The 13,047-nt window shown below is 41.1% G+C and overlaps 2 protein-coding genes across 3 annotated transcripts in view; one reads left to right on the forward strand and one right to left on the reverse strand.

Moving 5' to 3' along the window:
- LOC139757098 (dynein regulatory complex subunit 4-like) overlaps positions 1 to 13,047 on the forward strand; it is a 118,293-nt gene that overhangs the window by 61,359 nt on the left and 43,887 nt on the right. The window lies entirely within an intron of this gene.
- LOC139757094 (cyclin-dependent kinase-like 4) overlaps positions 1 to 13,047 on the reverse strand; it is a 59,964-nt gene that overhangs the window by 41,869 nt on the left and 5,048 nt on the right. Inside the window, exon 1 of one of the 2 annotated variants that reach the window (XM_071677182.1) lies at positions 7,537 to 7,695. The exons of the other annotated variant lie outside the window; for it this stretch is intronic. Coding sequence (XP_071533283.1) covers positions 7,537 to 7,604 — 68 coding nt within the window. The 5' untranslated portion in view covers positions 7,605 to 7,695. Of the gene's footprint in view, positions 1 to 7,536; positions 7,696 to 13,047 lie in introns of those variants that run through there. 2 annotated transcript variants of the gene reach the window in all.

Here is a 13,047-nt window from a genome sequence, read left to right on the forward strand (position 1 = left end):
AACATTCTGATGAAGGGATTAGAACTAAACTTACTGAAAAGTAAAAACATTGATCTAAAGACATTTGTTTATTGCCAGAAATATAGACATTGCCGGTAATCTGATGGGCTCTTTTGGAAATAATGTATCAATCATAGGCATAGACTCCGGGCAAGAAGAACCGTTGCAACAGCGGTGAGAAGCCTCGGTGATCTTCATTACACAGCTTTATGATAACTGACCCTGAGATCAGTGTTGCTTTATTGGCCGGGATGTCTCCAGCTGTGCTGATCGTGTAGCAGAGATCATACTGGCTGGAATGTAGTCCTACGACACTTGTACTTGATCCTTACCAACTTACTCATGGTTTGACCATTCTTCCTCTTTTTCGACTGTGCCAGCTACAAAATGACCCTGGTAGTCGACGGACCTAAAATCCAAATGTCCAACCAAAGAACTAACCAAAGCAACCAAAATGAGGTCAGTGCTTCCTTGCACTGTTATCTGTTTACACAAAGAGAAATGGAACAACAATATCCTTTTCTCTAATGGTAATTACAGACATGTACACATCCGGATACATAAACGCCCAGAACTACTTCAGAGAAAACTTACAAAGCGCCGTTGCTTTCAAAATATTAATGACCGAAAAGTGTTTCACACAGTACACTAGTACTTTCAGGTACAGAGTATCTATGCAGACTAGATTACGAAGTTGCTAATATATCACACACGGATGTTATTCTTGTCCTTGAGATCTGAGCCCTGATAATAAAATGGAAGAACGTACCTACTATTCCCCAGCGTAATCAGCATAATTTGCCGGCACTGTATTGCTGCTTCGATCAACATGGCAGACTCGTGTCCTCGTGACCGTCCAACACACCACCGCCTCCTCACCAAACACCCATCTCACCTTAGCAACCTTGTAGGGTGTGGTCAAGCTGGTTCATTTCGAAGCTCAATAAAGGTCATTTGGAGCAGGAAGAGGAAATATTCTGAACTTCGTCATTGTACAGACGCTCAAGGCTAACTAATCTTGCCAGTCATTACAAAACCGATGTTTCTATTATGGATTCAGTAATTATGTAGAGGATCCTCTTATTGCAGATACCTTTTATACTACTCATATCACGAACAGTGTAACTGAAGTCGAATACAGACACTAATATTACAACTTAACGAAACTTCAAAGGTTTTTTAGTCCCTAAAAAAATCTTTTAGATCCGGTGCTGTTTCTGTGATCCGCGTTTTCTTCTTTCATATCCTCTTACAAAAGCATTAAGGACTATAATGGAATTGAAAATGTAGCTTTAACCATAACCAGATCTTGCCAGATTTTAATACAGAAATTTCTTTTGATGTCAACAATGATCCCTTTTTCATGTGCCCCAGTTATAATGATTCCTCCGGTGCCATGTTGTCCATCTGTTATCAAGTAGCTCAAAGTAAATTCCATCGATATATCCTGTTAGTGATTACGTCAGTGCATGATGGATGTCAACACATGATGTCTTTATGCACGATTATTTTAAATGCCATTGACCCACTCGTCGTTCCCAAGTGTCAACTAAAACCAGACATTCAAAGGAGTTATTGTATTCTCTTAGGAAGTGAAATGAATACTTCAGGATTTTTTTTTCCAATGGTTATCTTTGGCTTACCTTACCACACGTCGGAGTTAAGCTACTGTTTCTGCTGTTATAGGAAAAGGAAAGATAAATAAGTATCTACTTCATAAAATGCTATATTACGTACAATCATGTGAACCGGGTGGTCCTGGAGAGAAACAGATACCATGTTTGTGAGCTGTTTATGTAATATTGGGTTTTGTGTTCTAAAACAGAACTCGTTAACTCTCAAGTTACCCACACAATATTATATTATACTGAGTTAAAAACGTTCAACAATGTTTCGTTGAAGATGTCGCTCATCACCACAATGTACTCAAAGCCTTTTTGATACTATTACCCACAATGTTCTCACATATAACTTGACGTTGTGACGTGACTCACTTGAGAGATTAATAGCCACACAAAATTTCTCATATACGTTCAGTATCTTTGCTCTATATTGTCTGATGTATGAGTAATCATACATTGCAACTAACCAGCTTCTATAAGCCTGAAATCTAATTGCAGAGGAGTTTATTATTCTAATTTTCATTCACGCAAAGTTGTAAAGAATTGCCTCACAAATGCAATAAAATCATATGAATCTCACATAGAACACCTAGGAAGAATGAGCGCAAAATTATAATCTTAAGTGATATGTTCCAGATGAATCTCCTGTGTCAAAGAAGGTAACTAAGAGAGAAAAGAACATAGGTATGAAAATCCTCTCCTCCTGTATCATCACTTTCAATAACTGGGAGTAAATGGATTCATGCGAGGATCTTTCTTCGAAGGATTACTTATCTGTTCTTGATGGTTCCTTTCTCATGTGGAGAAGGCGAACAGATGTAAAAGAGAAATTCCTTAACAGATCCGGCAGAGATTCTGTGAATATCTGTCATGTTTTGTATATTATCAGTTATGATGAAGAGATGGTAGTTTGGTATTTATTTATGTTTGTGAAGTTATTGATAGATACAGTGTAAGTCATTGTTATCGACGTCTGACTTACGAGACTGATCGTTCAGTTTGAGTCAGACTTTCCTAACAGGAGCCCAAGCTGACATTAACACACTTCCGGATGGTCAGCCTCGATCACTTAGACCGACCATTGCCTTACTCCCCAGCAGTGAGTCACCGTCGACCTTTTGCTTGAGTAAGAAAATAAATAACAAATCCTCAAACATAACAAGAAGATTCATCCAGAAATAATACTAAAAAACGGTTGAATCAAGAATAATATCAGGCCACTGGCTATAATGAAACTTGCCAGAAATTATGATATCCATCGTAAGAGAACATAGCCAACCCTGGGGTGAAGAAGGGATATGGCAAGACGGTATCTGTGCCAGGGACGTAAAGAAATGATATCCAACGACGCAGTATAATGAAACAATGGTAAACCCAAGAAAAAGAAGGATCATAATACTCAACAGTATGAGGACACAGTACCCGGCCCCCTTCATTATAGTTTACAATATATAGTTAAAGTATATCATGAAATGAATATCAAACCTCATTGTATCATGTCATTATACCCAGCCTGAGAGTATGAGGATATAATCTATAGTGTAAGGATAGTGACAGTGTCCACTCCCGGTGTACTACAACAAGGTATGATGAGAAAACTCTCACTCTAAAAAATATAATGACAGAATATCCAGAATTAACAGTATCGCTCTCATGGCTACAATGACACAGCATGGTGAAGGTTGCTATCATGATAAGGTCTTGCTGGAGGGTTAAGATATTAGGTCCAGGCTAAACCTATGAGAATGATGAAGGTATAATGACCATGTCTAACTCAGGGAATATTGTGACACGTTCAGACCATGGAAATGATGAAACATGACCTCATCCCTCCTGATTAACCACTATACCTAATCTTTATCCAAGTGTAAACAATATAGTAACTCACCCGAGAGCAGTGTGACATTATCAAGCTCCCGGAATATAATGATAAAAATTACCACAGTATAATATCCGACCAAGACTTATCATGACGTAATTACTACCTCATGGTATGATGAGGATTAATGGAGTATAATGAGAAGCGTGACTCCACGGCACAAATCCTCGTCCCTGGCCACCTGACGTAGGAAAGTGGTAATACTTGTAATTTTGAGCTAATTGGCCTACAAGGGTGGGGACGGTGCGTCACGCCCCTCGCATGATGTAAGGCAAACCTGTAAACTACAGTATACTCCCTTCCAAGGTCACGCTAGGCATCATATGAGAAGCTACTACGTGCTACGTATATCACGCTACTTGAATTGTTATGGGCTATCGTAGGAAAACGCGTGTAGTTACTTTAAAATGATTGGAATAGTCAACCTAGAGTTAAGCATTTAATTATGCTATAAAGAAGTCTTCAGCGGTACAGCAAGTTTTCGTTTACCACAGTACACTAAAAAGTAGTTTCAGGCACTTCACTATGAATTGGTTTACTACATTATACCATCAAGCACTTTCATATATCTGCTTAGACCTGTTTACTTTTTCTGCATCAAAAAATATACATAAGGCAACATATACCGGGAAAACTGTGGCATGAATAATTGATCCAGTAAACTGTGGCATTAAGTAATTATTTGCCCTACGCTAAACGTTTCCCCATCAGAAAATGCTATACTACTTCGAGAGCAGAAAATTTTGGGTCACGACATAAATAACGGCATTCTACTCGTGCACGAGTATACTGACCTGTGATATGATAGAGACCAGCGGTCTGTGGCTCAGCAGAGGACGATCTAACTCTTGCTCTTAATGCTGAGCTTCACATGACTTGCTGGTCATAATGTTAGTTTGTTTAGGTTCTGACGTCGAGCACTCACAAAGGAGGAGCAGGCTTCTTAATAGATTAACATGTGAACCCAACATGTATTACACACACACACACACACACACACACACACACACACACACAGCATACTCATTTGACCATGGATCATTTCCTGTGACTTCGAGTAATGCCAGGTGTATACATGTAAGCTCACTGATCATACGACAGACTACAGGCACTTCACCTGTTATGAGTGGTACGTATCTTTGCCTAAAAACAAGTAAAGTAAAAAGAAAACCAAAAACGTCATTCATATTCCTTGGTATCCAGCGGAACAACGAAATGGATCTTTGTGACGCATTGCATAATCATTTAAGCCGCCCCCCCACCTGGTTTATTGCATAGTAACGAAAACCATACAGTGCCAGCGTATATACATACATACAAGGTACATACATCATGCATAATATAATGTTCAGTCATCCTCATGCAATCATAAATTTATTATAATTAATGTCGCTGTGTTATGTGTGATGCGTGCATGTTAGTTTAACATCACAAAGTTTCGTCCCTGACTATGACAAGATAGCTGTCGTTTTATACCATAAGTCCTGAAATCTAGAAAGCCATGAATAACGTGTTTTGTGTTGTTTTTATTGATTAATCATTTACGTTGTAGTGTGAGCGAACTACCTGTTATGTGACTGATTCATTTTTTTATATACTTATTCACTTTCTTATTCTTGCTGTGAATGGTGTTTTTCATCGAATAAATGCACATCTTTCACACTTTATGATATCATTATGATTACTCACACGCCAGAATCCTGAGCAGTTGACTCCACGACAATTTGTTAAACACATGCAACAGCTGAACAGTTGTGTTGATCATACAAAGGATTAATTCGTCCGTGTGTGGAGTACCTTCACCACAAATGAGAAGGCTGTAGCTCTACATAATTGACAGTCACGTCCAAAGTTGCTAGAAAAATCATCTCTCCCAAATTGGCTTCAAGACTTGACCCACTTTCTCTATGCTCTGGTATTGTTCCTCTCCTCTTTTTTCTGAGTGACACTTTGGCGTCTTTTAAGAATTGGCTGCTTGCGTGCCCCCATCGTCCGCTAATGCACGCCAAGCCACAGCGTCACATGATCACCGTTTGGACGTTAGCAATTAAAAGATCAGCCGTTTTGATGCCTGTCTTTTTCCCTCCACCGCTGAGCTTTGAAACTGTTCACCTTCTCGAGTCGTTCCGAGCAGCAACACTGTAGACCCTTTTGAAAAGGCAGATTGTTCACTTCGTCCAGAACTCTAAGGTTATTTTTCCACTTTTCTCTTCACTTCTGCATCTTTGGATCAAAACCTGACCTCGATTAGGATATTTTTGTCCGCACTGGAAGCAACGAGATCAATCAGACACGTGGGAGGTAAATCATTCTTTTTCCCTATTGTCGTCCTGAGATGTTGTCTGGGATGCAGAGCTCAGGCGGCGAAATCACCGCTGGACAACAGGTTACAAGTGCACATCCTTCAAATCTCATGTGATATCAACTTCCAGCTTGACCGTCTTGTTATACTAACCTACAACACTCAAACTCTATTACCCTTATTCACGAGTATCACAACTCCTGTTGTGCCGATTTACAGTTTACCAGACCACTGTAGTTTTAATTAACATCTGTGGCAGCTTCTGTTGTTCTACTGTACTAATGACAAATATCCTGTATTCCAATTTGCAGTGGTCACAATACCTGTACATCTAATTCATATCAATCGCAACTCCTTGTGATACTGCTTCCCCATAGGGGTGATAATATTAAATGAAATTGAGAGATCCTAGCCTGTACTGTACTGTGAAAAGACTTTCCTTAATAGATTTTACGAAGGTGAAAACCAACGAAGCTGTTCGTATGACGTCTGTTCGTATGACGTTTGTGTCAGAGTTTGAGGAGTGTGTAGCTGAGACTTCACACGTGTGCTTACAGAAGGCAGGTGGTCAGGGCGACACACAACATGTAGTCCTGTCATGCAGTGTGTGGTAGTCAACATATCTTGAGGCAACATCTTTGAATGTCGACGTACGTAATCTCTAGCACTCAAGTTCGTACTTTCAGATAATCTAAAATGTCTGACGCTCATTGTCATGGAACTGTCTTATCTAGCAGTCCGTGCTCCCGCTGCTGGGTCTAGAATCGATAACAGAGTTGAATCATCTGATTGGTAGAATATAAGCTAATATCATATACATAAATCATGTATTCATGCCACAAGTTATCTCCACGATGGATGTGTGACATTTCATGAGTAATCTGGTATGAACACTGTAAGACTGACATTCCTGTGTAAAGTAGCTGTGTGCACTGCTATTGTCACTCCATGTGTTATGGTTAAATCAACAACAGTCAAGTAAATATAACTGAATTAGAAATTTTAAATGAAAGTGTATATTGCTAGTACGTGTACATCCACGAAACATCGAGGCCAGATGATCCGTCAGTGAAATAGTTTTATTGTACATATGTCTAAAAGGTTCGGACTCAAAAGAAAACTTCGCAATTGACCTTCATTTCAACAGATATTCACATCGCATATCATGAACTGGTGGTACACACACACACACGAGGAAGGAGGGTCTCATCACTTTCTTTTAACTAAAAATATATAATGAATTCTGTTTTTGAGTTCGAACTTTTGAGACACCATGTATTATGATCCCATGACGAGCTGTCTGTGAATGTGCTTACCGAAGACTCCCCGAGCATCCGCCCGAACAACATAATGCCAAGCAAGGCAGAAGAGCGTGCACGTAAACATATTACACACAGACACACGCATGTATATACATAACTGTGAAGGTGAGCGTGTGTGTCTATGCCGGTATCACTCCATTCCAGTCCAGGCTTCATCACGTCTTATTGACACCACCTTTTACGGATGTGCAGTTGTACGATACGTCAGGACGCACATCAGTCGGTACAACACAAATCATGATCCTTCACGTCCTTACGCCACACTGTTGTGATCTAGAAACTCGGTTCCAAAGTCACCATAGCTCCAGTCTTCCTCAGTTGTCTACATTCCACTTTTCACGCAACCTTCTCCCACAGCGACCGCTCCAGCTTAACTCTAAGCAACACCTTTTAAGGCTAACTGATACTTACTCACCACCTCCTACTCCTCCTCCTTTTTTCGCTCCTCCCGAGAGGAACGCCAGCAGTTGGGCCATCATCCTGACCCCGGCATCGACCAAGGCACAACGCCTCCACGAACTAGGAGACCGGCCGGGAGCCGCAGCTGCATGTGTCGCTCACTACACACCCACTCTTGGGAGACTAGTACACCTCCTCCTCAGCCGCCGGCTGCCCACTTCCCTCCTCCCTCCAGCCACCCCCTCGACTTCCCCCGACCCCACGCTCCTGACCAATTGGAATACGACCCCTTCAGCTCTTGGCGGAGACATGCAGCGCGCACCTCATCTCCACTACAGGTTTGAAGATTGGCAGTGCTTGTGACGAGGAGACGGAACACTGGCGGAGAGTGTAGTTCTTTGGCAGTGATGGAAGTTGTGGTTAAGATGAGTGTTTGTGTTAGATGAGGCAGCAGGACATCCGTTTTCCACATTACGATCGTTATCTTGGACTAACTATCTGTGAAACTGTAAGAGGTCAGTTTAAAGGCCTCAAAATCCCGTAGTTATGGTGAGGGTCTGGTGACTGATGTGGTTTAAATGATTAATAATGAAAATAATATGGACAGTTGGTGTTGATGGTGGTTAAGTTGTGGTTCTTATTCACGTTTATGATATCCCACATGACACGGGCAATTCATCCATCAGTCAAAATCCAGAGTTACAACCGGATTCCCTGGGTTAAATCTTCCTTTTCCAAACGGATTTACCATAATTATTACGCATGATATTAGATCGCCAGCAGAGAGTGTAGTCAGCACACTCATGCGGAAAAAGCAACTGGTTTTTGGTCTAACACAAATCTCCGCAAAGAGCAAGGACTCCCAGCCTCTGCTCTCCGGCACGAAATTCCACAAAGACTAAAATGTTTCAGGAGCCGGTCAAGGCCAAGATGATCACAAGCATCAGAGAATCGACCTCGATCATCCATACAATATTTACTTGTCCTTGGAACTCCAGAATACTTGCTGGTCAAGGCCTTCGTTACCACCTTCCCGATATAGACGACACAATGTTCATACTCGGACGCTGAAGCTACACCAACACGGCCATGGCCACCTTAGATGTCGATAAAAGTTAAAGTTGTAAACAATTGAGTATCGACAGAATCATTATAGAAGGAAAGCCGTTTATTGGTAGATCTTTCCTTTACGGATGGTAAATGAAATAAGTGAGATTTGAAGGTATAATTTCAGACAATTTTTTTTTTTTTGCCCCAAAAGAAGGAACAGAGAAAGGGGCCAGGTGAGGATATTCCCTCAAAGGCCCAGTCCTCTGTTCTTAACGCTACCTCGCTAATGCGGGAAATGGCGAATAGTATAAAAGAAAAAATATATATGTTATATATATTATACTGAACTGAGCCAGTTCCCTGTCTATCGATTAACCCCATAAGGGTGGATGAACAGCTACGTTGACTGTGGACCTACAACTGCAACCAGGATTCGAAACTGTCCGCTCGTTCCTGGGCAGCCCGTGAATGCTTCATGGCCAGGAACGCTAACCGCTATATATATATATATATATATATATATATATATATATATATATATATATATATATATATATATTCTTGAAAATCAGTTATTCCCTGAATCAATAAGTAATTATCAGTTTCACTTCACAATCGAGAGCAGCTTTAGTCTTCCTCAGAGTTGTTTATAAGATTACTTAAATCGTCCTTTGTTCTTGAGACGTAACACAGAATTACCCGCCTCAGCCCATGGCCATCATTATCACTCTACAGACTCGCTAGTAAGACAAGTGGAGTCTGGCAGTGGACGATGGTGGTGGTGGAAGAGCACGTCGTCACCTCACACTTCGCTCAATAGTCCCTGACATTTCCAGGGTCGGGACAGACCCGCTCCTAAAACCAGAATAGATGTAACCTTTCGGTGCACCGCTCATGATGGGTAGCCAGCCCATCAGAAGCTGTACAAGAGACGTGTGGCGGATTTAAACCTCAGATTGTGAATGTGTCGTTGATGGTACAGTGGGGTAACCACAGAACTGATAATGGTAAGGAGCACAACAAGGTACACATACGTGAATGAGAATAAAACATACGCAAGCACAAACATAGAACACACACACGCACTCATATATATATATATATATATATATATATATATATATATATATATATATATATATATATATATATATTAGTGCGTCTATTTGCTTTGGTGTGTGACTGTGTGTTTGTCTATATCTATGTATATAGTTTCGTAGTCACAGGTGCAGACGCGCGTGAGCAAATGGATGGGGATATGTATATACGCGGGTGTGTTGGTATATATGAGTCTGTGAGTATGTGTGTATAGAAATTACTATGCATGCGTGCGTGTATATATTCATGATTTTTGTACATTTGTGAGAGTTGATGTGGAGAGGGTAACAAGATCAGTTGGCTACGAGGTGGTGCTCTGTTAGCGCTAAGTTCAAGGTACAATTACAAGGTTTTAGTTTGTACGAAGAAGTTTCTCATATGATGAGTAACGTGTCTAGGTAAGGATGTGAGACACACACTATGTCTTAGACTGGGGGGAAATTCAGCCTTGTAGAAATGGGTCCAAAGGAATCCTACAAGAAATGACACCTTATTGTTGGTAGTGACATACCTGAAGATTTAAAACTGTTTTACTTTTTTTCATCATAGAATTTTGTGTGCTGTATACAGTGACTGTAGGTATATGTAGTGAGCCAAATTCGTGATATCTAATTTTATAATCATCTGGTCACTGGGTGTGACTAAAAACCTTTCTGACCTTTGTCATCAGTTCGCGAGGCGTGCAAGATATATAAGCCTCTGCATAGCGGCCAAATAACATCTTACGTTCAAACAAGGCAAAAAATATCTACACTGAAGTGACGGTGATTTATCTTCCTTACATAGTTTAGATTCCTTGAAAAAAGGATAACTTGTTGCTGGAGGTTAGCGACCTCAGAAAATATAGAAGTAACTAGAGAGACAATCATGCAGATTTTGAGCATTCCTGAGATGATGTGCCACGCCCACGCAGGGCCACGTAAGCCAGTGCAGGGCGGACGCCAGAGATGAGAGAGAAGTGCAGGGCAATTGTCTTGTGTACTGTCTCTCAGAACTAGCCTCTAGTTCTAGCCTCACCGTCCTACGAGAGAGAGTGAGTGAGTTTAGTGCCTAACATTGAGTAATTCACTTTCACCTGAAGATGCCTAATGCATCGGCGAAACATTATGTACATTGATCGATGGATTATGGAGTTTGTTTTCGGTCATCTTCCTGATGTTGTGACGAATAACCAGTAATGTGTTGGCGGACTGGACAAATCATAAACCACTCTAGAAACGCTACTGTAATGACCGAACTGACGATGTAAACGAGCGTTAACTATGCATTAGGGAAATTCATCTGAGGTCTGAGATGACGAAACGAAAAAAGGATCAAGAGGAGTATGTAATGTGTCTTTATTTCATTTACATAAAGAAGACATAACCTGTTTGTTTTCCTGTGGTACACGATTCATTCACGTATAAAGTTATTTACTGACACGAGAATCTCTGCGTATCATTTACCTGAAAAACTAGGTAGCGAATGGCGTGATACGTTATCGATCTGGCTGGGAGAACTTAGCAACTGGACATTGTGAATGAAGTAGTAAACAGAGACCCTGGCAGGGTGTTGGTCAGGGTGGTTGTTGCCATAGTGTGGGTAGGGGTTGTCAACATTGTGAAAGTTTATAGAACAATTCTTTGAATGTCAAGCACGTTAGTGATCACATGTCTGATTGCACTGATCAGAATCTAGTAACAAAGATTAGAAATATTTTCATCACATAACCCTTAAGAAGAATCAAGTTTGTATACCTAAAGTTCCAAAGCTTAGAAGTGTAGGGAAAGAAACAGTTATCAAAACGCCCCGTCCTTCTGTTGCAAACCAATTGCTCTTAAGCGCTGATAACACTGCATTTCTCCATATCCTTCAATTCTGCTCCTTCTTTCACTCGACCGGCATCTCATCTTGACACAACTTTTTCACGAAATTCAGACTGGGACAGCATATCTCAGTGGAGTAGACGAAATCTGTTTAAGTTTAGTGCCTCCATGACTCAGTTTCTGCCCAGCTCTCAGTCTATTCATCCAGTTAAACGTGTTCACGATGGATAGAAAAAGAGATACATTACGTGTAAAGTAATTACGTACATGATATATGAACACATTACACTGTGTCCACACATCAACCTCTTCTTGCGTGGATCACTTTAAACAGAAGCCTTTGGATGGTCGCAGCAGACAGCACCATCACTGGCCGTGGCTCCAGCGAGCGTGGATGAGGCGTACGTTACATGGCGTACAATGAACTAAAGTCAACGCTTCCGGGCTTAATAATTCACCCGCTGCTGAGGTTGACGCTTGCCCGGACCTCAGCTTGATGCCCGACATGCGACGTAGACACCCACACGTATAAACAAGATATATGAGTATAGGCAAACACTCCCTGACCTACATGTTTACCAACAGGCAGGAACTGCTGACCTGGGTACCATCCATCCTCACGAACTCCACACATGCAGGCGAGGTCTTTTTATTCATCTAATCAGCCTACATTTTCCTCCATTGTGTAGTTATGTGTCAGTCACTCCCAGTCAGTGCTCTGAGAATAGCGTACGGCGTTCCATCTAGATATTGACCTTCGCACGTATGGTTAGGGTGGTAAGATGATGATACTGGAGGAGTTTGCTCTACGAACCCAAATGGAAGTTCAGAAAGCCACGCCCAAGGCAACTCGAACCATCACAACGTCGCATGACTCCCTTATATAAGTCCGTATACCCAGGTGTGGCCACGGTCTGTCATTTCTTATTATCTAAGCCTTGCTATTGATCCTGCCTGCTTTCCTGCATGTCGTTGCGTGCGAGTCTATAACAAAGCGTTGGCGCTGGTGTATACAGGCATATACACACGTGGTGTACGTATAATGATAATCATGTGATCTGTGTCCCTAAATCATGTTTTCTGAATATGCATCGTCAGAGTGTAGAGAACTGTGCATTATTTTTACGACCTAACTGGACATCGCCACACACTTTCCTCAATGTATTGTGTTGGGAATGATAGCATTCGAAGGCACAATGATCATTTTGCCAGATATCGTAACTTAGATATATACAACTAAGAAGAAAAAACAGAAACGATTTTACTTCACTGCACATAATGAATTCCTCGCTGTTAGTATAACATAGAAAAGGAGAACACCATCCTTGTTACTCGTTAAGAATTCTCTATTACGAATAACTGTTCAAACAACAAATAATTAGCCAGTTTTCTGGTAAAGTTAAGATCCTTGGTACTCGTGGTCGATTTTCAGCTTACGGTGATACTGTGTAGAGTAAGCTCCTGCTCTAGGATCAGTCCTCTGACGTAACCAACGTCAGGTTAAACCCATGATAGAGTGGCACTGCTACATGATGAACTACCATCCACACAACCACCACATACGTAGAAA

Source organism: Panulirus ornatus, chromosome 24 (genome assembly GCF_036320965.1).
Source record: "Panulirus ornatus isolate Po-2019 chromosome 24, ASM3632096v1, whole genome shotgun sequence".
Classification (NCBI taxonomy): Eukaryota; Metazoa; Arthropoda; class Malacostraca; order Decapoda; family Palinuridae; genus Panulirus; species Panulirus ornatus.